The following is a 23,319-nucleotide window of genomic DNA, read 5'->3' as shown; positions in this document are numbered from 1 at the left end:
CCAGCTTTAAACTTCCTGATAGTTTGAGTCTCATTAACCCTGTGGAATATAGTTTCAGTTTCTGCCACATTGGGCAGTAATTGTTCCCTGAAACTGGTGGTTTAGCTTTTTTTCTGCCTTTGAAGGTAACCTGGGAGAAAATTATACCACAATATAACAATTAGAACGTGAATGCCTTCTGTTGGTAGCTCTTTCCCTCAAGTCCACTATCATTAACAGTTAGGTACAATTAACTGAGCTTCGTAGGAACCAGGCACTCTGGGTCCTTCCTCTACTTTCTCATTGATTTTCACAGAATTCCTGAGAAAAGGGTGCTCTTTTTTCCCTCATATTTTGGAGATTGTGGTGAAAGTACTTGTCCAGGTCTTGGCTTTTAGTAGACACCACCGCTGAGGGCAGTGATTATGTTGTCTTATTGCCTCCTCACCCTTCCAGAAAAGTACAGGCTTTAAGGGTGCTTTTTTTATTTTTTTTTACATTTTTTTATTTTTTTTAATCTTTATTTTTGAGAAAGAGTGCGAGCAGGGGAGGGGCAGAGAGAGGGGGAGACACAGAATCTGGAGCAGGCTCCAGGCTCCGAGCTGTCAGCACAGAGCCCGACGCAGGGCTTGGACTCATGAAACGTGAGTTCATGACCTGAGCCGAAATCGGACGCTCAACCTGACACTGGGCACCTGTCATTCTTGCTCATGCAAAACTTCTTTTTTAGCACATACGTAGGTAGTATCAAGTCCTGGGCTGCTTATAGTGGAGCCTGTTTTACTCTTTGTGACTAACCAACAGCTTCTGAGGTTTGGGGATACAACTCTTTAGGTCTTCGAGCCGCCAGTTACTTACTTGATGAGTGGCAGAGTAAACAGACCAGCCTGGATTCTGCTATTTGTGGGAGCAACCATTTGGGGTGAGGTAGTGGACCAGAGATCCTACTGTCGCTACTATAGGTGATGTTGATGATGCTGATAGCACTTACTGCACTTCTGTAGCATGCTAGCTCTGTGTTTTACAGTTACTGGTTAATTTTTACAAACTCCTGGGAGTACTAGCAATAGGCCCGTTTTGCAGATTGGAAGACTGAAGTCTTAAGGTCGCCTGACTAGAATTGGTGGAGCCATGATCTGAACCCTTGACTGATTTCAGAGCCAGTGTGGTAGGGGAGTTCAGTTATGCGGATAAATTAAAATGCCAGAGAGATGATGGTGAAGGCGTGATGGCTGAGAGATGTATTCTGGTAGTTGAAAACGCATAACAGCCATGTCCTCTTGATTCTCAGCAGCAGTTCAGTGACTCCAGTAGTTGCGTCTTCATTTTATAGATGAACAAGCTCAGGAGAGTGATTTGCTGAAGGTCATTTGGGAGGGACTTGAGGAAGATCTTGATTTTAGTATCCCACATTTGAGAAACATTTAATTTAGATGGTGATGTCAGTTACCTTAGATGTCTCACTTTCTAAGCTCAAAATTTACTTTTCTTTTTGCAAGAAGCCATCACACCTAAAACACATGTGGCTCTAGTGAGTTCTCTCTGCCTTCCAGGCCCACTAAGGTTTTTTTGTCTAGATCTAGACTCCAGAGCTGCCGCAGAGCCCATTTCTAGTGTAGCTCATGGCAGCCATTCTCAATACAGTAAAATTCCATTGTAGCCTATTTTTTATAAATGACCTACATGTGGAATTGTTTAGAATATGTCTATTTTCTTCTAGGCCTGGGGAGTAAAAAGGGAACAGAGTGCACCCATCCCTTTGCTGAGAAAATACAATGGAAGTCTTGTGTCTTAAAACAAAGCCTGTCTTTCCTTAATGAAATGGAACTTGCCTATAGGGTTTTAGTGTCTCTGAAGTGATAATTTCTCTAATTTCAGTGTACTAGCCTTTTGTCTTTGAGGGCTCAAATGGCAGGCCTTGGAGCTGAGAGAGGTAGTGCTTGTTTGTCCTCAGGAGTGTTTGTGTCTTAATAGGACACATTTAATCAGAACTCTCCAGTGGGCCAGGCACACATTCTAAGAACTTTCTTAGAGTCCAGCATATTGCCTCAAGAGAAGAAAGTTGGGGAGCGCCTGGGTGGCTCAGTGGGTTAAGTGCCAACTTCAGCTCAGGCATGATCTCATGGTCTGTGAGTTCGAGCCCCACGTAGGGCTCTGTGCTGACGGCTCAGAGCCTGGAGCCTGCTTCGGACTCTGTCTCCCTCTGTCTCTGCCCCTCCCCTGCTTGCACTCTGTCTCTCACTCAACAATAAACATTGAAAACAACAACAAAAAAACCAGGTGTAGAGAAGAAAGTTGGTATTTGGGGGCAGAGTGTGGGGGACAGAATAGAGATGAAAGCTTTGCTGGGAACACATTTTGAGAAATAACTGATAAGAAAGTGGTTTACGGTGATTTTTATGTATTGCTTATGTGTAAACACTGAAAAGGTCATTTGCCTCATTTTACAAGAGTGAAGACGTGTAGCCCCTAAAGGACTTAGCCCTGCTCTCCACTCAGAATTTCTCTTACACAGAATTCCTTGTAGGTTGGGTATTTGCTTTCTGCTTGGTTGCTTCTGCTTTTAGACAGGTCATCACCTAACGAGGCATCCCATGCCCATTTTGTAACCCTGTGGGTGTCCCCTATCTCGAGCTGTGGTCTGCTTCTCTTAACCTCTTTATTGCTCTGAGGTCTGGGTCCAAAACCGCACAGAGCAGATCCGCTCTCGTGTGATCGCTGGAAGGTGCCCTTTCCCTATGAAGGTGACTGTTTCTTGGAAACGTTCTCCCAGCCAAGCACCTGCAGTCTTCTAGGGGATTCGGGAGTGGTGTCACGTGCCCCCGCCTTCCTGACCCGCCGAGCTTGTCCCTGTCTCCTGGGAAGCGGAGCACACAGGCCTGAGCCCCGCCGCCTGTCAGTGGGCCCGCAGCTGCAGCTTCTGACCGCCACCTCCATCCTTGTGCTGTTGGCCCTTGCTCTCCATGTTTAAGTTTTACACGGAGTGTCATCTTCCTGGCTGTCTGTTCTGTAGGGATCTCTCTGTTGGCTTCTCTCTCCGCCCCGCTGCTACCACTTCTTACTTGGAACATTGGTAATCGCTTTCCATTCCAGTTAGGTGCCCCCTCGTCTGAATCTCCCACCTCTTTTTCAGTTCTGCCACATCGCCCCTGGGTTAAGACCCTGGCAGGAGCTGCGGCCCACAGGGTGAGCTTTCTTTCACATGGGTGCGAGCCTGCCGGCAGAGGCCCTCTTACCGGGCCTGAGATCTGTCTTTGCAGGCTGGCTTCTGAAAAGACAGAGGAGGTTTCTCTCCCTTGGTACGTTCGGGAATCCCCTCTTCAGCAATCCCCTCTCAGCCGGTCTTTTGTCTCTCTTTTGTCCGGGGTCCCTTCAAAAATGTCATTGTGAAGAAGCCTCCTCCAGCTCCCCAGTAATTTTGCTGTCCCAGGGATCTCGTTCCTTGTGTTTCTGTTTTTTGTTTCTCCCTTTGGGTGTCCGTGCCTCTCACGTGGGGTCACAGAGCCTGTCTCCCCACTTTGTTCTGCCGGAGTGCCACTGTCTTCCCAGTCAGGGGAGTCTGGTAGTCCTGCCTTCATCTCCGTCGTCTTCCCGCTTGGGTAGCGAAAAACCAGGCTTGTCTTTACAGCCCTTCGGTCCGTAGCTGGGATCTCCCTGAGAGATGCCTGAGAGCTCCCTGAAATGGTGTGAGGCTTTCGTATACAAATGTATTTTCCGGGAAAAGGATTCGTGTCTCACGAGTGTTCTGACCCACTCTTTGGTTCCCTCACAGGGGATCAGCTCCTGAAATAAGCGCCCGAACCTCAGCAGGTAGCTCACTGGCATCGGCATCACCCACGCTTGTGTCTTAGCCTCACGGTAGCCGTCCTGAGGACGCACGGTTGTAAACGTAGCTTGGGTCATTTTAGGACATCACATTTGTTGTATACCACAGACTGTTTTTATAAAAATACGCACTTTTAAAAACTTGGGCTTTCTGTTGGGAGGTACATGGAACGTCCTACTGAGAATTTAATTCCCAGCTGGGAGTTCAGTTTCATTTCTCAGTGTCCATGAAATCTTTTTTTTAGGCTTGATTTTGATGACTTGATAGGCCTCCCAGATTCGGTAGCATACGCACGCATACCTTATACTTCTGAAAGTCCTGAGGTGGGCTATTAGGTAAGAGTAACTGTGGAGATTGGGGAATGACTTGTGTTTTGTTAGCTGGACCAATCTCAGATAACCAGCTGCCCGAGGCTCTTTTTAGTCCAGAATAGTTTGGCCCAAACTGGTAACAAAGTCATTATTGCAAATGGTTACTGTTTCCAGTTCCTAGGAGGAATAAATAAGCTACAACATATTCTTGCCTCTTGGGCCTGTGATAGTGCATCCGGTTCTTGAAGCCTGATAGATTTTGGCCCTTGAAGCCAATTCCTGGTCGGGATGGTTGGAGAAACTCCCCTGGATCAGAGTTCTCTGTGACTGCGTCTGTGAGAATAGAGGATGGTGGTCAGGGCTTCTGTGGGGAGGACTGCTCACTGGCCTTGCCTTTCTTAATCTTGTCTGGCTCTGGTGTGCTGATGTCCAACCTCTTTCTGGCTTCCCTGTGTATCACTGTGCATTCCTTTGCCTAGAGACTCATTTTGTAGTTTCCTGTTATTTTTCCGGCTTTTTTCTCCCAGTTAGAGGTAGAACCAGTTTGTCTGTCTTGGGCGTTTTCAGGATTCCCCAGGGCCCAGTGCCTGGAAGGAGCGTGGGAGGTTCTGCTGGGACCTGCTGGCTCCGTGTGCTGTCTCTGACTGCCACACGTCTCAGAGCCTTGACCCTTGTGACACAGTTAACGCCCCCTCCCCTTTGCCCAGACCTACAGCTGAGGACTGGCCCCAGCCTAGCTTGGCTACTTTATAGGTACTAAACATTTGTGAACCATCTGGGGATTCGTGTGTACTGTTTTGAATCCGGTGCATGTTTTCCTCTGGAAACCAGAGTCCAAGCCAACTTGGACTTGGAATGCGGCTAGTTCTGTTGAGTTCGTCGACTGGTTATGGATGTGATTTTTGCCGCCAAGGGGCATTGAAAGCTATCACCTGGGCAGGAGATGAATCATTCACTTGCTGGTGTCTGAAAGGGTGCAGATAATCTGGCTTGAGCTTTTTGGACACCTGTGACTCAGTCTTTGTGTGAATCGTTTGTGGAATATAGCTTTGGTTGAAAATCTCGTAATGACAGCATTTCATTGTCTTCCCTCCCCTGGAGGGAGAGTACCTACCACCGACAGGCATTCTTTGTGTACTGTGTGTTACATGTCTGTAGAATTACTGTGCCTTCTCATTGGGCTCACAAATTGAAGCAAAGTGCTGCATGACTCCCGAGGTTCTCGAGGTACTTTGTAGGTGGCTCTGGGATTTCCTTCTCAGTCTTGGGCCATGTGTTTCCTGTGTACAGGGGGAGGTGGGTATTTGCTGGGGTCGGCCTCCTGCACCATCATCCATCTTTGTGTAGCCTCATAGATTCTATTCTTTTCTAGCTGAATTGTTTGGTAGAGGTGAGGTTGTTCCAAAGTGAAGGCTGCTGTAGACCTGTATTAAGAAATATAGGTATTCTTGAATTTTTCCTTTTTGATATATTATACCATTTTTCTATTTAACAGCTACACAGTTTTTTCAGGTTACATCTAGTTTTTTAGTATTGTGAATTACACTTAATAAATATATTTATGCCTATCACATTTTGCCTCCTGGATTGCTGTATGTATTCCTAGAAGTGGATTACTTTTTGAAGAGGGATTTTATTTTTCCAGTTTTTGAAATACGTTCATATATTAAGTCCTTAGCGGTCACACTTACCAGCCTTACAAATGCATCTTTTACTATAAACTTGTCACTTTTTCCCTCCATTGGCTGATTTAACTTTTAAAATATGGCACCTTCCTGCTGTAGCGTGGGTTTCTTTGGTCCTGGGTGATGTTGTACCTTTCTTGAATTTTCCCCTAATTTCATTTCTGTGCATGTGACTTCTGCCTGAGCGTTTTTTTCATTACCACAACAGAAGTAATGTCGTTTTATGCACCTGGTGTTGAGTGCACATGTGTTCACTGATACCAAAGCGGATTATGTAGTTTTCTTTGTTAGTAAACTTGTTTATGTGCAAATATGCACAAAGTTAGATTTATAAAAGGGCTCTTCTTCTAGAACATTAAGAATCATTGTTTTTTGTAATAAGGATATGAATCTTATTTCCCCCACAGATTAAAAAAAAAACTTTTTCATTCTATATTTCTTTCTATAATTAAATCCTGTGATTCCTTTTATTACTGCATGGAAAAAAATTAAGGTTATAAAGATTAAAAGGCCTGATACTGTTTATAAATAGTTTGAGGGGAGAGGTGCCAAGGTGGCTTAGTCGATTGAGCATCTGACCTCGGCTCAGGTCATGATTTCATGGTTCGTGAGTTCGAGCCCCATGTCAGGCTCCGTGTTGACAGCCTGGAGCTTGCTTCGGATTCTGTGTCTCCCTCTCAATGCCGCTCCCCTGTGCGTGTTCTCCCTTCCTTCCTCCCTCCCTCTCTTTCTCTCAGAATAAATAAACTAAAAATACAATAGTTTGAGAGGAGAAAAGCAAGCCAGATAAATTAGTCCCTCCCAGCCCTTGACTTAGACTGACCTAGATGGTCACACAGCGTCTCGCCTGGACCCAGTGGTGCCGTGTGGTTTGCATGCCCTGCTCTCCAGCTCTGTGCCCAGGCTAATCCTTCACCCTGGGTGGGTGAGAGAGGGGGGCCACCTTCTCATGGTCGTTTGTCTTTCAGCTCTAGCCAGCCCTGTCCTAGGACTGAAAGAATGCACCAGAGGCTCGGCAGTGTGGTGCCAGAACGTGAAGACGGCGGCTGAGTGCGGGGCCGTGAAGCACTGCCTGCAGACCGTCTGGAACAAGCCGACGGTGGTGAGTGCCGTTGCTACTGTGCTGGGTCTTTTCGTATCAGCTGTAGCTGCTGCCATTTTCAAGGCTACCCCCCCCCCCCCGCCCCGCCCCCGCTCGTTTGGTTTGTTCCTCTCGGGGACCCTGCGAAGGAGGCGGGACCCGTTGCAGGTGGACCCATTTTCCGCACAGCGGACTTAGGTTTAGTTCCGCTCCCCCAGGGTCACTCAATCTGCCGGTGGCAGTGAGAGGATGAGGTCTGCCCGTGGCCAGCTCTGTGTGCGCGCCGTGCCGCTTTCCGGGCCTCTGTGTGCGCCCCACGCGTCCGCTCCCAACGAGGGGCCGGCCGGTCACAGCCTCCATTCCCCAGGCGGGGTGCCACGGACACAGCTCCATCCTTGGTCATCCAAATAAGTAAATGCTAAGCTTTTCAAATCCTTCCCCACTTTTTGGTGTTTTCTCTCTGTCTCTCTCAGACAGGCAGATCATAGATTCAGACCCTCAAGCTTAGTAGTGATTTAAAATTTTATTTTCAGCTATAGCCACACTGGAAAAGAATCTGCTGGTGTGTGTGTGTGTGTGTGTGTGTGTGTGTGTGTGTGTGTGTGTGTGTGTGTATGTGTGTGTGTGTGAGAGAGAGAGAGAGAGAGAGAGAAAGAGAAACAATTTATTTTTATCCAGCTTAAAAAATTTTTTTTCCCCAGCTTTTTGAGATAATTGACCTATAACATGGTAAAATTAAGGGGCAACATATACTGATTAGATAGGTTTATATTGCAACATGATTGCCTAACGTGCTTATCTGTGAGTCAGTGGGTCATTTTAAAAATCCATTTTGCATATGTTGTTTATATCCTGCAGTGTACTGTTATCCTTAAGAAAGCTCAAGTAAGTAATTGTGTTTAAAGGAAGAGTGGACATCAGGCTCCTAAATAAGATGGGTGTCTGCTGCTGTTGCTAGCTTTGCTGTACATGTGGATAAGTTATCTCTGCATTTCTTTATACTTAAAACAAAAGTGTCGCATTTCACTTGTGCTGTTCAGTAAGGTAGACATTAGCCATGTGTGACTATTTGAGTTTAAGTTAAAATTTCAGGGGTGCCTGGGTGGCTCTGTTGGTTGAGGGTCTGACTTCAGCTCAGGTCATGATCTCGCGGTTTGTGAGTTCGAGTCCCACATCGGGCTCACTGCTGTCAGCTGTCCCGTGGAGCCTGTTTTAGATCCTCTGTTCCTCTTGTTCTCTGCTCCTCCCCTGCTCATGTGTGAACTCTCTCTCTCTCAAAAATAAAACACTTAAAAGTAAATAATTAATTAGAAGTTGTTTTTCATTTGTACTAGCCTCTTTTCTGGTGCTCAGTAGCCACATGGGGCTAGTTTCTCTATTGGATACTGAAAATTTTAGATTATTTCCATTATCACAGAAATTTCTTCAACTGCTATAGATTTTTTTGTCCCCTTGATGTTTTTTTTGTTGTTGTTTTTAAATGGAAGACTCCCATGAATTTATGTGTCCTCTTGTGCAGGGGCCATGCTAATCTTTTCTGCATTGTTCCAATTTCAGCATATGTGCTGCTGAAGTGAGCACGATGCTATGGGGTTTTCATCTAAACGGTGTTAAACAGAGCATATTAATGTAGGGTTCTCACGGGGCGTGCTCAGGTGCATTCTGTGTGGGACCTAAGCCCTCTCAGGAGACGCCTGAGCTTTGCTGGCTGTGTACCCGTTGCTGCACAACATGCTTGTGGCTGGCTCCAGGACGTGCCACCTCCTGTGGTGCGGGCCACGTTTGACTGCGTGGAGTTCCACGTCTAAAACCTGTCATGAGCGGCCACTAGTGCTGCTTCATTAAGAGAAGAGCAATTAAAACACTGTCCTTGTAGAAATCGTTTCTGAATTCACTGGAACACTATCCTCTGTGGCCAAAATTACTTTCTGATTTGGTTTCTAATTTGCTTCTCATCTTGTTTTTCAAATGGCTTCCTCTTTTCAAATCCAGTGTGTCAAGGGAGGACTTTAACTCTTTCTCTTTTGCTAGGACAGTCTCCTGGGGGCCGGAGTCTCTCTTGGATGACCCCATGCACAGTATTAGCCTTCGGTCCAAAGGTTCAAACCGATTTCTTTCAGTGCAGCTGAGTCAATCCCAGGTGTTTCTCACCCAGACATGTTAGTTCCTTCCCTCTTCGTGGGTTGAAAATCAGTTGACTTCAAGAAGGGAGCTCCTTACAGCCTTTGAGAACCAAATAGAATTTCCATGTCCTGGGCCACGTGAGGCCCTAGGTGCCCAGGCTTATCAGAAGGCCGGTGGGATGTTTCAAAGGTCTGGGGTGGCACTGTGGCTTCTACTTGAGCATAGCGCCTGGGAGGTGGAAGGTAGATAGAGTGCAGGGATCCGTGCTGGTGTCAGCTGGGCTTGCTTCTTTGCACACCCCCCGCCCCTTTCACTCTGTGCTAATGATGTTGCTCCCAGGTGACAGGTTTTGTCTGATTTCTGCTGCTTGCGTTTTTACCTTCCTGAGCCTCAGTTTCTTCCCAGAGCTATTGTGAGCAATAATGTGAAATTTGGCCTGTGCCGTGTGTGCCGAGTAAGGTGCTGAGGGGCGGAGGGCACAAGAAAAGGGTATTTGTCTTGTAGAAGCACAGAGTGCTCTGGGCAGTCCTGCCTGATCCTTCCCCGAGGTGTCCCTGTGCTTCTCGTCTAGGTTGGGGAACCGGGATGTGCTGGTGTGTGAGACACCCCGGTTAGATATAACAGGACAGAGGCCCAGAGGCCTTTTTAGCTGTGTACGGCATGGGTTACATCCTACAAACACAGATCTCTCTCCCTCATGTTCTTTCCTCTTAGAAATCCCTTCCCTGTGATATATGCAAAGATGTCATCACTGCAGCTGGGGACATGCTGAAAGACAATGCCACTGAGGTGAGCTGCTATGAGTGTGTGTGACCGCGTGCGGGCAGTGGCTGTGTGCACCCATTCCTTAAAAGAGCTGTGGTTCTGGGGGTCTAATGAGGAGTGGTCAAGGCCCGGGTAGGAAGTAGTTCAGATCTTGTGAGCCACATACTTCTGCCCCGCCCCGCCCCGCCATCCCTTAAAAATGTGAAAACCATCCTTAGCCACAGGCTATACACAAACAGACTGTGGGCTCTAGCTTGCTCACCCTGGCCTGGGTGTTCAATGCCCAGGCTTGATGGGGGCTTTTGTATTGTTGGTCGCTACCTGTACGTCCGTTTGGGGCATCTCTGCTCAAAATTCCCCATGCCCAGGAGACTGCAAGTCAGAGTGGCTGTATTTTGAGGAATGTCTGCTTTTTGCCCGTTTGTCTGATGGAGCCAGGGCTGCCCGCTGGCCCCCTTCCTGGGCTCTTCCCCGAGGCTGCTGTTTGCTGGGAGCCGTGGAGGGCCTGTGCTCTCAGTCGTCGGCAGAGCAGATGCACATCCTGATCTGGCCCTTGTCTGTATCCCTTTAGCAAGAGATCCTCGTGTACTTGGAGAGGACCTGTGACTGGCTACCTAATCAGAACCTGTCTGCCTCATGCAAGGAGATGGTCGACACCTACCTCCCAGTCATCCTGGACATGATTAAAGGACAGATGGTACGTGGTGGAGAGTAGACTCGAGGGCACTTCGGGGCCTGGGGAGGTGCCAGACCAGAATGGAGTGGTTAGAGTGGAAAGTCTTTTCCTGGATTTGGATTTTCTCCATAGCTTGTTCCTACCGTTCTGACTTCCAAGAGGGCTTGGGCCCAGTGGAACACTCTGGCTTGTAACTTTCAAGGGTTGGGAAGGGTGCAGGAAATGGGACCTTGCAGAATACTGAAGGAATTGTAAACTGATTCAATTGTAAATGTGGTGTAAAATCGTAAATATGGTGTCACATTTACATGTGCCCATTTGATAACTCCTGTCAGATCTTTAGCTCTCCCTTTCAGCATGCAATTCATTTCATTTCTGTGATTTTTATCCCAAAGAATAATTCGGGGAATATACTCGTGGGTTCAGCTACCAGGGTGTTCTGCTTTCATTCAAATAAGTGTCTGCTGTGCGTAAACCGTGTGCTACTTGTTGGATTTTTAGCAACAAACAAGGAGCCGGGTCTGTGGAATTTGAAAGACACTAAGAAAGAAGAGGTGCCCAAATAACAGGGCCAGAGGGGCGGAAGGGTCCTGAGACTGGACCAAGGTTTTGGCAAGACTAGCAGGGGTCACACCATGCAAGGCCTTTTAGGCTCTATTTAAGGGTTGCAGGTGCGGCAGGAAGTCCTTGGAGGGTTCAAGGAGAGGCAGAGGAGGGACATGATCATAGGTGCCTTCTTTAAATGTGCAGGTCCCACCAATTGGGAGTTAGAAGGGGGGAAACTGGCAGGACAGTCTGGTGTGAGATGTGATGGGCCAGTGGAGGCGGACAGAGACACGTTCTGTTTCAGAGGAGAAATGGACTGGACCTGCTGATGAAGGGAGGGACCGAGGGAGGAGTGAGGAATGTCTTCTAGGTTTCTGGCTTGAGCTGCTGGGAGTGGGGTTGGGGGAGCCATTTGCTAAAGTGGAGGTGGGGAGGGAAGCAGGTGGTTTTGTTGGAAATACCTGTGAGTGAGGCCTGTGTATGTGAGTCAGGCCACGAGGAAAGGACAGGGACGCAGGCACCAGGTGGCAGTTTTGTTTTCCTCTGGGGAGAGGATTTCCAGCTGGACTTCTTTCCTCTAGAGTCATCCTGGGGAAGTGTGCTCTGCCCTCAATCTCTGCGAGTCTCTTCAGAAGCACCTGGCAGAACTGAATCACCAGAAACAGCTGGAGTCCAATAAGATCCCGGAACTGGATGTGGCTGAGGTGGTGGCTCCCTTCATGGCCAACATCCCCCTCCTCCTCTACCCTCAGGACGGCCCCCACAGCGAGCCCCAGCCGAAGGTAAGGCAGTAGGCCCAGCCACTTAGGGCCCGGTTCTGTCGGATCAGAGATGAGGCATGAGAGGGGCGGTACGTGTGTGCAGTTCTCAAGCTGGGGACTTACTCCTTCATTTGATCTTGCAGTTAGATGAGCCACCTTTCAAATGGTTGTGTCATGGAGGTTCTGAAGAACTTGGGGTATTTAAAATATGCAAAGGCTTCTCTCTGTTCCAGTTAAATTTTATTGAAATCAGGCCGCAGTTGATTATAAGCCTGTTGATAATTTCAGAGCCTATGAAAACACAGAGCTGGAGTGCCTGGCTGGCTCAGTTGGTGGAATGTACGTACACCTCTTGATCTCGGGGTTGTGAATTCGAGTCCTACAATGGTTGTAGACATTACTTAAAAAAAAAAACAAAAACACCTTTTAAAAACCTACAGCTGTTCAGTAAGTCACTGTGCTGTGGTCATGAACACATAAGGAAATTTTCTTGGGAATTTGAATCCTCTTAGTTATCATAGGAGCAGTGTTTCCAGCCTGACACCCCATCCCACCCACCCATCAACCCCTGTCACTGTAGGCTGGTGGGGACGTTTGCCAGGACTGCATCCAGATGGTGACTGATATCCAGAATGCTGTAAGGACCAACTCCACCTTTGTCGAGGCCTTGGTGGACCATGCCAAGGAGCAGTGTGACCTCCTGGGGCCTGGCATGGCCGACATGGTGAGCCTTATGTCCTCATGCATTGGAGGATGTCCTGGGCCTGGGACCTGGGCTCTGGAGTGGGGGAGCCAAGAAAAATTCAATTCCTGAGGTACCATTTTAAGTTCCAACCCAAGGGCTTTGAGGAAGAGATTGTTCAAACAACTCCTGTTTCCTTTTTTCCAGAAAGCATCTGGAATAGTTGGTGGGTACTTAAATGCTTTGTTGGTTACTTGAATTTGTATATGTAACAAAACATTTGGAATAAAGTAGTATAAGGAGACCACTTTTGTGAAGAATTTTTTCCCCTCCCAGTCACCATATGTATAAGGAACATTAGAATCTTTTATAACCCTGTTTTTAGAAGCCTGGCTGTTACATATTCATAGCTGTAGGTGTGCCTTCCCCACAGCCAGTGGGCTTGTTGTCCTTGGGAAGCCGTGCAGGCTGTCTTACAGCAGATCCACCTGGGATGCTTTCCTTACCTTGCTGAATATTAGTCCTGCAGGCTAAGAAACTCATTTTGTTAGATTCTTAGGGAGTTTCATTTCTTGGACCCTGTTCACTTTAACCAGGGGTCTATAAAATTGACACATAAAGCCAAAATGCTAGTTTTGTATCCAGCAACCGAACAACCTTGGCTAGACTGGATGTAGGGAAGCTGGTTGTAATAACTCCATGGGTCTAGGATCTAGAGCAGCCTTCCTGGGTAGGAATGGCTGGTTCTGGGAGCTCTGGGTTCTTTTCTGTCGGGAGTCTTTTGGCCTCATTGAAGTATCTTTGCATATCACAGTCTGACTTGGTTTCCCAGTTCAACCCTGTGTGAGGGCTGCCTTGTTTCCCTTGGTTTCCTCACTGTGGAGGTGCCCCAGTGTGACCAGGGCTATTCTGTGAAGGTCTATAGGCAATAACTAGATGTGTATGAAAGTAGGTGTGCTGAAAATCATTATAACTTGGTTCTGCTGGGTTTTAACTTTATAACCTTGTCTAGGAATGTGTGAATGGGTTTGAAAAGTCATCTCGTGTTTGTAGTGGCGTGTCTTGTAGCCATGTTCAGAATTGCTCCCGAGCAGTTGCTATATGATCTTGGGGCAAGTTTGGGCTGTAAAAGGAGATTGGAGGACCTTTTCTCTAAGGGCCTTTGGGACACATTTTCAAAACACCTTTTGCACACCTTTTCCTAAAACGTACAGGATAAGCAAATTGCCATTTGTATCTCAGACGTTTGTAAGACTCTCCTCTTGGAAACTGCTTGATAGTTGCCTGTTGACATTGTCGGAAATGCTGGGGTTTTGGTGTCTCGTTGCGGCAATTAGTGTCACTGACAACCTGTTTCTCTCTCCTCAGTGCAAGAACTATATCAACCAGTATTCTGACATTGCTGTCCAGATGATGATGCACATGGTAGGTGGCATGGGAGGCTCCCTGTTAGCATTCTTTGTCTCAAACTCCGTGATTCTCAGGATTTTGAAAATTACATGGTTTAGTTTTCCCTTTTTCCCTTCAGATAACGAATTGGGTCAAAACGAACCTTCTTCAACCAGCAGACTCTCTACTGCAACTCAGTACCTCCTCCCCTTTACCTTCCCCAGCTAGGGAGAAGGCTGAGGCAGCTCAACCCCAGGACTGCCCTGATGGCTTCCTGGTGATTTGTTTGCCTGTGCATATGTGAGCTGGCCATCAGATTTCTGGTATCTGCCTTTCACCCTGGGGCCCGTGGGAATAGTCTGCTCTGGTAGGTAGGCCAGGGCTGAGAATTGCTACGTTGCAGCTGGAGTTTGCAGGTGCGGGGGGATCCCACCTCCCACAGTTGGTCCTGCATTCTGCAGCAGTGTTAGCTCTAGCTGCTGCCTGAGTTCCTAACTCCTGCACTTGCTTCTGATGCTTCTGGGTGGTATGGGCATCCCTCCCTTACTAGAGGTAGAAAATCTTGATCGTGGACATGAGCTAGCTAGCTCCATGCAGAAAACTGTTGTACGAATCAGGGTGATGTGATGGTATTCTTAAATTGGGAACATGCCCTGGCTTCCTGAGATCTAAGCTGCTGGAGTTGAGGGGGTGGGTTGCACTTTGTCTCCATCCTGCTGACTTTCTGACTGTGTTGAGATTGACCTGTGTGGGTCCTTGAGTTAGTTCTCCAACCAGGGGTCAGCAAACTGTGGCCCACCACTGTTTTTGTAAAGTTCTGCTGGGTCTCAGTGATGCTCATCCCATTTTGTGCTGCAACAACAGAGTTGAATAGTTGAGACCTCACAGCCTGCAATGCCTGAAAGATTTACTCTGTGGCCCTGCTGTAACTGCTCAAGGGTTCCCGGCCAGGCATTGGGATTATTATTACAACATGCCTTGTTCTAAAAGTAGTTTAGAGGCAGCTTACAAAGACATGGAGCTAGAGGAGGAAATCAATAAGCCTTTGATTTGACTCGATTTGGTTTAGTGCTTTCTCATAGGTAAATAATAAAATTTTCTCATGATAAAAGATTTACTGCGTAGATGTTTTTTGAAAATACGTGTAATACATCCCAAATCAAAAATCATTTGTGGTTTAAAAAAAAAATAGCAGTGGGGTCATACGGTTATATAGTACTTTAAACTTTGTAGTTTACAGTTATTTGCTCAAAAATGTGTTTTATTGGTCATTAAACATTCTGGTACAAAAGGATTTTTAAGTGGCTGCATAACCTGTTTGGGTAGAACATAATTTATGTAACCAGTCCCCTTTGGATGTTTAGGTTGCTTTGAGGTTTGCTTTTGGGATCAAAAGCATGATGAGCACCCTACCAGTTAGATAGACAGGCAGATCCCCGTTTCTCCCTTAGTAGAGAGAACTAACACTGGAATTGCTGAATCAAGGGGTAAGGCTTTTGATTTGTTGTCAAATCGGCCTTCCAGGCTGGCATTTGGTGCCCTGAGGCCGAGGCAGCAGAGGGTGTGTGGTTCAGGACCCCTGACCCCTCTGGGTGTATATTCCAGCACACACCCCCGATTTGGGCACTCCTGTGTCTTGTCCCACTTCGCTGCTTACCACCTGAGGGGAAGGCCTTGCAGGCACGGTGGACTGAGGCTTCTGAGGATGGAGAGCTCCTCATCACCTGGCATTTCCTGGGACCTGTTGCCCTGTGTTTTTGAGCATGATTTGGTGTGGTGGGAGCATGGGGACAGTGCACACACAAGCTGGACAGTGTGCTCTGTCCCTTGAGGGCCACAATAACTTTCAGGGCCCCCTGAAATAATAGGAACAAGGTAGGTTGCTGATTTGTGACTGCAAGGTTTCCCCTGAACTTCTGGTGACATCCTTACAACCTTGGTTAACTGATGTTGTTATTTTAATTTTTTCTTAACTGTTGTGTCCTTTCCTTTCTCTTATTTTCATCTCCGATTTCCTGTTTTTTTGTTCAACAGCAGGATCAGGTATGTGATGGGGGATTTGCTTGTAGTAGTGGTCTGCTGCTGCTTGTAGTTAATTTTGCTCAAATTTTTTTTTTTTTTTTTAATGGCATGACCTGTGTTAATACATAGGCTGGTGGGGGAGCTTCTGCATTTCTCCCCTGTGATTTGGGGGGGTCTCCTGTCCCCTTCAAGGGGCCAGAAAAGGAAGCGAGCAGGGCTTGGACTCTGGTTAAAAACCAGCACCCAGCTGGCCATGTGCATGCCACCAATGTGATGATGGGGAACCATAGGTGACCCCGGAGATGACTGTTTCCTTAATTGTAGGCCTGACTTCCAGTGAGACACCTTGTTTCTGTGATGACTGAAGGGCATTGCATGTCTTTAGTCCTATTTTTCATCACCTCAGAAATGCTTCTGCTGCATGAGCAAATCATTTGCAAATAGTGAGCAGACTATTCCTGTCTGTTGGATCCAGAGACTTGGAAACAGTCTCTTGATTGTGGCTTCTGCCCCTCTGGGTGATGGGGTCCTGCAGATCCTAGAACCATATCAGATGGCTCAAGAGCCAGGCCACTGGTGGCATAATATGGGGACCAAGCCCCCAGACCATTCTGACTGTGGCAGTACCCCCTTCTGAGCACTGGCATTTCTCTGTAGGAATAAAGATTTTTCAAAGGTATTTTGAAGTCTCATGGGAGAGTACTTTGGCTGAAATACTTGTTGCCCCAAGGAGTTAGTAGAACAGAGCTCATCTGAGACAAAGCAGCCACATACCTCTTGAGTCTTTGTCTTTTTTCTAAAAAGCTTGCTTTGTCTTTGGCCCCATTCTAGTTTCTCTCCCCATACTTAAAGTGTGCCAAAGACAGGGTATTTAGGATACATTTCAGACTTCCCTAATCTTAATTCTGAAGACTTCTCGATACTAAAACAAGGTGAACAACAGCGACGGTCTAGCTCTTTTGCAAAACCGCTCGTTTTAGCAGTCCTGTCCTGACGCTTTATGGTTTGGTGGTGGGAGGCAATCGCTGTCAGGCCCAGAGCTTGTTGCTGGTTGCATTTGGTTCACAAAGGATACAGAGTGTGTATACTTTCCTCACTCTTGGCCATCATCATCGTGAAACGGTCAAGATGTCCAAATTACAAGTTCTCTGTGGTTTGCTGTCTGGGTGGGAAAGGGGATTGATCTGGAGCATCTATGACCTGAAAGAATTGATCGCTTTGGGACCTTGGGTTTTTGTGTGTACTGTGTTTATGCAGTTGTGAAAATAGAATGCAGTTTTCAAAAAGCCATCCATTTCTTCTTTAAATGGTCCTGCCACCGAAAGATAAAGTGTGGTCTTATTTCCAAGATTTTTGGCTTTTTTAGTTTATGGGCATGGTGGTTCTTCCTCTAGAAAGAACATGCGGCTTATTTCCTACTGAGAGTGAACCAGCTCGAGCGAGAAACAGGTTCTAGAGCAGACCAGCTGTGCTTGGAGGAGGATTTGTTTGCCTGTGAAAGGGAACAGGCACCAGAAGTCTCGCTTTCCTGGGGCGCTCTCTGGTTGGAGCAGGGATGTGGTTCTGTCTGCTCTCCCCTCAGCTTTGCGTGGCCTCCTCCCTGCGTGAAACCGGTGCATCCGCACTCGTGGGAGTCCCTTCAGGTTCAATGAGGAATCTTGCCTGTTTGGCAGTCAGGCTTGATGCTGTGACCAGGGTGCCCTCCTAGCACTCCACCCTTTGTGTTTAGAGAGTGGAACTGAGGGGGGTGGTGGGTGCAGGCCTGCATCTGACTGCTTTTTCTGTGCCTTCTTTAGCAACCCAAGGAGATATGTGGCCTGGTTGGGTTCTGTGAACAAGTGAAGGAGGTGCCCATGCAGACTCTGGTCCCTGCCAAAGTGGTCTCCGAGAACGTCATCCCTGCGTTGGAACTGGTGGAGCCCATTAAGGTACCTGGTGTCACCCGTTTTGTACTGGTGAGGGCTGTGCAACGCCCAGGCCACTCCACATTATACCACGTTCTGTGAGGCTCACGCTTTTTTGGTTCCCTGCTTGGCTGCTAAAGGTGTTTGAGTTTGAGACCATTCAGTAGTTTCTGGTGTCCCCTCTACCAGTGCAGTACCCCTTTCCCAGCCCTGAGTGCGTTTATTTCTTTAGTTATAAACCCGAGTGCTTCACAGGATCAGCCTGCATCTGTAGCATGTCTAGCTTTTTCTAGTATGTTCGTGTCCCTCCACCTTGCCCACTGTTGCCGCAGTGCAAACCTGATGCTCCCAGAACACCCCAGGGCTCATGCAGAAGCTTCTCGGTGTACTGCCGTGCATGCGTGGGTGTCTGCTTTCGTTTCCCTGGTACCCTTCACTCAGTAAAGATCCACCGTTTTCCAGAATCAGCTTACATTCATCACTTGTTATGGGTCCAGCAGTGTGTTAGAGATGGAGTCCTGAAACCGTTGACCTGGAGTGGCGAACAAAATTGTCCTAGTGTTCATCGGGCTTGCAGTTTAGTTCTTAAAAGGGTCCGGGCCACGTGACGTTTTATCACATGGCACACGCACACACTTCTGAAGTTGCCATGGCACTTGACCTTTGGCTGTCTCATCTCCCTCCTCTGTCCTCCCTCAGCATGTGCAGCGTGTGGACCACAGGTTTACGAAGTCAGATGGGGTTGGGGAAGCACTTCCACCTGCCCCATCTTGCTGACTGGATTACTGGCCAGAGAAAATGAAGGGGAGTTTCACAGCTTGTATTCTAGCCACATGTGGCTACACGTTTACATAAAATCAGTTCCTTGGTTACCCTAGCCACATTTCAGGCGCTCAGTAGACACATGTGGCTCGTGCTGCTCTGCTGGACAGCAGAGGGGGAGAGCGTTCCTCCTGTCCTAGAAAGCTCTACTCAGCAGGATTACTTTACTAAAGGTGGGCTGTAGGAAAGCAGTCTTGGGTATAAGGAGACTTGACACTTAGGGGCAGACCTGAAATGTGTTTAAAGCTTTGTCTTCTAAACAGTAGACAGGAAGTGAGTCCTCACTCTCCTCCTCCCCCATCCACCTTCCCCAAATGACTGCGGAATGATGAAATGCTCGTGACCAGATACATCATGCAGGCAGCTCTTTGGGGTTGGGGGATGTTTTCACTGCTTCTGTCTTCTGAAGTGTGGGTTACCGGTTTTTGTGGGGGGGGGGGGTGCGTGGCGGGATGTGGTGGTGGTAGAGGATTGTGCAAAGGGATGGGTCTCCCACCATGTAAAACCAGCAGGGACGGGAACTTGGACACTGGGAGGAAGCCACCTTTTGGGTGACAATCTCTTGTTCCTGGCCACAGGGTGTCCCTTTCCCTTTAGAGCAGCAGGGCCCAGGGTGAGGTGAGGATCTCAGCATTAAAGTGCTGTCCTCCCCTTTCAACAGAAGGACATGGTCCAGGCGAAGGCTAGTGTTTTGTGCGAGATGTGTGAGTACGTGGTGAAGGAGGTGGTCAAGCTGATTGACAACAACAAAACCGAGGTATGTTGTTTCTAGAATGCTAGAGTACCCCCGTTCCCCAAAGGCAGAAGCGGCCGAAGAGGTGGACTGAGCCATAGCTGGCAGTGGACGCCAGCCCTGGGAATCTGCATACCCCCTGCGCACCAGTGGATCCCTCTGGGCTGGGGTCGGGCCTGTTTCATAGGTCTTGTCTTTTTGGGGAGGAGAGAGCATCTTGCTGTTGGCTGGTTTCCTGGTCATTTAGTATTACTGAGAATCTTTCCTAGGCCTGTCCAGCCTCTCCATCTTCTGATACGATCCTCTTGTTTTGTGTTTCAGGAAGAAATAATTCACACTTTGGGTAACGTGTGCTCAAAATTGCCTGTATCCTTGTCTGAAGAGTGCCAAGAGGTGGTGAATACTTACGGCTCCTCCATCCTGTCCATCCTCCTGCAGGAGGTGAGCCCCGAAGTGGTGTGCAGCCTGCTCCATCTCTGCTCCACCCAGGGGCTGCCTGTGCTGCCTGGTGAGTAGGGTGAGGGTGTGGCTGGCTGGCCCCTCGGCTTGGAAGGGCCCTGCCAGTATTCAGCCTGTGCTCCCTGTGCGTAGTACGCGTGATTCAGCCGAAGGATGGTGGCTTCTGTGAGGTATGCAAGAAGCTGGTGAGCTATTTGGACCACAACCTGGAGAAAAACAGCACAAAGCAGGAGATCCTGGCTGCTCTTGAGAAAGGCTGCAGCTTCCTGCCTGACCCATACCAGAAGCAGGTATGCCCCTGGCTGCTTTGGCCCAGAATGTCAGAACCTGCCTGGAGAGCGCAAAGGCTGGGGTAGCTCCTTGATTGTACCTGTGATTGAGGTTTTCGGGGGGAAAAGCTAGCTGTTTCTTAGAGGCAGTCTGTTGGCTCAGGGGGAGCCACTGGGAGAGATAACAGGAGCAGGTGAGATGAGGCTGAGTGGGTGGGCATCTGAGAACGGGGTCCTGGGTTGGCAGTGGCAGGAATTCTTTTGGAAGAACATGCGTGGCGCCCCTCCTTTTGTGCCCCCACTCTGTGTGGACACCCTTAGACCTGGGTGTGCATCTGTGTTTACCTAACAGTGCGATCAGTTTGTGACTGAGTATGAGCCCGTGCTGATCGAAGTCCTGGTGGAGGTGATGGACCCTTCCTTCGTGTGCTTGGTAAGTTCCTCTGGGTGGCTCTGCATGGAAGGGCTCCTCTGAGGTTGCAGTAGAGTCTCGGGCAGGGGGGTGGGAGGACATTCTAGGCCTGCAGCACTTCACTCGGCAGGGCTGACTTTTTGGAAGCACGTGTCGGAGCTCTGATTGTAGCTGCTTCTAGAAGCCGGTAATCTCTGGTTTTGGAAAGGATCAGTAGAGCGGATCTAATTCTTTCCTCCTCCATTTCCCCTTTTTTCACCGTGTAGAAAATTGGAGCCTGCCCTGCAGTCCGTAAGCCTCTCTTGGGAACTGAGAAGTGTGTCTGGGGCCCTAGCTACTGGTGCCAGAGCATGGAGGCGGCGACCCAGTGCAATGTGAGTAGCCCAGCGAGTGCTCCGCAGGCCTGCCTTGTCATTTGGGCAGCTCCCACGACAGTCCTGTGTCAGTAGGCCCCTCTGCAGTCAGCTCTCTGTCCTTTATGTCCAGGGGGTGGGGGGATATCTGAGGCCCAGGGGAGCGATTAGGCTTATCTGTCTTGGCCCAGTAAAGGCAGGAAGACTGCGCTCTTGCCCTTGAGAAGGGTGGGGGTGTGCTTCAGTATTTTGTGCTTCTGCTTTCCTGTTCTTGGCTTTAATTCTCCTGTGACAGGGTCAGGCTCACATTCACATGAGGCCACCCCTGAGATTGCACAAGTCCTATCCCTTGGGTCGGCCTTAAGCCCGGCCTGAATCTTCACCTGAGGCCAGACGGCTGTTCTGGAATGGTCCTGAGAGCTGGCACCACCCAGGTGTTGCAGGGTGCTGTGGCGCTGACTTGACCGCACAGCCGCCGGCGGTGCCCCACGCTGTTTTTTTGGGTAGAGACGTGTGTGGACCAGTTGGTTACCTAATGTTCCTTTGTGCAACTTTTTCTTCCTCGAGCGGGTTCCTCGTGACCATGGGGCATGACTGTGCTGGTGTGGTTGCATCAGTTTGGCGACGCCCATCCCGGCCACAAGGGGCTCCTTGTTCCTCCAGGCCTGGCCCACAGCACAGTCAGTAGAGGAGTAGGCTCTTACTGCTGTTCTGGGCAGATGTGCCTGAGGGGCCATTGCCCTCCGGGCCACAGCTGGTGTGCACCCAGTTGGGTGGGGAGTTTTGCCCTGGGGGCCTCCGTGCCACCTGCTGAGTGCCGGGACTCCGAGTGTAATCAGATGGGAGGGGACCTGGGCCCTACGTGCATGGGTGCTCATCTGGAAAACATGCAAGTGCTTTGTAGCTGCTGCCCTGGATGCTTGCCTCAGGAGTCCCCAACACTGGGGTGGACACGCGCTCCCCAGTTTTAAATGAGGCACTATCTAGCTGACTCAGGACAAGACAGCTGGTCCCAGTTTTGGGTGATGTCTGATGCACTAATGGGCCAGGGGTGGAATTTGTCACATGAAGCCTAAACGCAGTTTCCTCTCTCCTGTCAGGCTGTCGAGCATTGCAAACGTCACGTGTGGAACTAGAAGGGATGTTCCTTGGAGAAACTGCAGCATCTTTTCCTACTCGTGTGTCTGGGGGCAGTGAACACACAGATCTGTCGACTCTGTTATAAAAATAGGACCCCCTTTCCCCTCCCCTCATTTCTGTCTCCTGATTGTAGCATTGCTGTCAGTGGGGGAGGCGTCTCGCCCTCTGCCACCCATAGCCGCTTCAGTGTCCCTTTCCTTTGCCTAGACAGGTGAGGATGTCCTGTGCGCCGGGAGTCTTTCAGCCTGCCCTTGTGGTGGGTCCCAGCCCCGGCCTTGTTCTGAGCCCTCTGCCTACCCCATGCGGGGACCGCCCCTCTTCTGGGCCAATTGGCTGCTATTCATAGCAGCAAAACAAAGGCAGTTTTATAAGAAAGATTAGAGGCTCAGAATAATTAGGCTTTTTAAAACCGTGTTTTCACCATAGGGAGGATTTAGGAAGCAGCTGCTCAGGAGACCTGGGTGAGGCTTAGGTTTGTGTCGACCTTCGTTTCAGCTTTCCTGTGTCTTTGCTGGTGATGCCTTGTTTGGGGTTCTGTGGGTTTGGGTGGGAGGGGCAAACCTGCCTGAATGTAATCTGCTAGCTCCACGTGGAGGTCCTGTGGGTCTGCTTTTGCGTGTGAGCGTGGACAGTGGTGACCACCTCTTGCTTTTGTGTTTGCGTGGCCGTGGAAGCCTTGCTTTTTTGTGCGTCCGTACTGCTGCCCAGGGCCCGCCTTTGCTCTCTCTGCTCCAATCCTCATTTCGAAGATGTTCTTTCTGACCTTCAAATAAACGTGGATGACCAGCTCCTAAGCCTTTGGCTTTCAGGTAGAGGGTCTGCTGGGTGTGCTGTCCAGGGGCCTCGGCTGCCGCCCTGCTTCCTCTCCGTTTGGCCTCCTCTTTTCCACTTCTAGTTGCCAGGAGACAGCGAGATACGAAGTTGCTATTAAATGGACTTAATGACTTTTTTGGTTGGTTTTGCACTAAAGTTTCTGTGATTTAATAATAAATAAAGTCTGTTAACCAGACCCGAGCCTGAGTGCTTCCATAACACCCCAGCCAGGGGAGTTTGGTTTCTGACCTGTGGGTGTCCAGCAGTCCTGTAGCCCCACTTGGCCACAGAAGGCAAGCAGAGTGGGCAAAGAAATCCTACTTGGCTCCTCTCTGATTGACCCAGGGTCACAGTGGGTCAAAGGAACCCCTGAAAGTCAGGCCCAGATCTGCCCTGCCCTTCACCCTCCCCCCTTCCCTGGGCCAACCCAAGGGAGGGTAGTTGACCAGAGCCAGAGCTAATTGAATGAATTGAATTACTGATTCCTTGTGAGTTGCTTTTCTTATTTAAAATTCAGACCATTCCAGAAACGTTCAGGGAGTACCAGTTAAACAAAATCAAGGGGAA

The 23,319-nt window shown here is 48.8% G+C and overlaps 1 protein-coding gene and 1 non-coding gene across 4 annotated transcripts in view; one reads left to right on the top strand and one right to left on the bottom strand.

The window, feature by feature from the left end:
* LOC123577378 (prosaposin) overlaps window positions 1-22,948 on the top strand; it is a 33,652-nt gene extending 10,704 nt beyond the window's left edge. The window contains exons 2-15 of one of the 3 annotated variants that reach the window (XM_045439542.1): window positions 6,770-6,903; window positions 9,721-9,795; window positions 10,343-10,468; window positions 11,575-11,775; window positions 12,335-12,478; window positions 13,805-13,861; window positions 15,863-15,868; window positions 17,644-17,775; window positions 19,235-19,330; window positions 19,628-19,814; window positions 19,898-20,055; window positions 20,387-20,467; window positions 20,713-20,820; window positions 21,900-22,948. In XM_045439542.1, the coding sequence (XP_045295498.1) occupies window positions 6,770-6,903; window positions 9,721-9,795; window positions 10,343-10,468; window positions 11,575-11,775; window positions 12,335-12,478; window positions 13,805-13,861; window positions 15,863-15,868; window positions 17,644-17,775; window positions 19,235-19,330; window positions 19,628-19,814; window positions 19,898-20,055; window positions 20,387-20,467; window positions 20,713-20,820; window positions 21,900-21,935 (1,541 nt within the window). In that variant the 3' untranslated portion in view covers window positions 21,936-22,948. Of the gene's footprint in view, window positions 1-6,769; window positions 6,904-9,720; window positions 9,796-10,342; window positions 10,469-11,574; window positions 11,776-12,334; window positions 12,479-13,804; window positions 13,862-15,859; window positions 15,869-17,643; window positions 17,776-19,234; window positions 19,331-19,627; window positions 19,815-19,897; window positions 20,056-20,386; window positions 20,468-20,712; window positions 20,821-21,899 lie in introns of all 3 variants that reach the window. The other 2 variants (XM_045439541.1, XM_045439543.1) reach the window with 2 other exon arrangements.
* LOC123577572 lies at window positions 8,358-8,463 on the bottom strand. The gene has a single exon (XR_006701931.1). It is a non-coding gene; the product is annotated as a U6 spliceosomal RNA (small nuclear RNA).
* Window positions 22,949-23,319: the final 371 nt, after the last annotated feature.

This window comes from Leopardus geoffroyi, chromosome D2 (assembly GCF_018350155.1).
Source record: "Leopardus geoffroyi isolate Oge1 chromosome D2, O.geoffroyi_Oge1_pat1.0, whole genome shotgun sequence".
In the NCBI taxonomy this organism is placed as follows: domain Eukaryota; kingdom Metazoa; phylum Chordata; class Mammalia; order Carnivora; family Felidae; genus Leopardus; species Leopardus geoffroyi.
The sequence above is the reverse complement of the archived record's forward strand: the minus strand, read 5'-3'. Positions and strand labels throughout refer to the sequence as shown.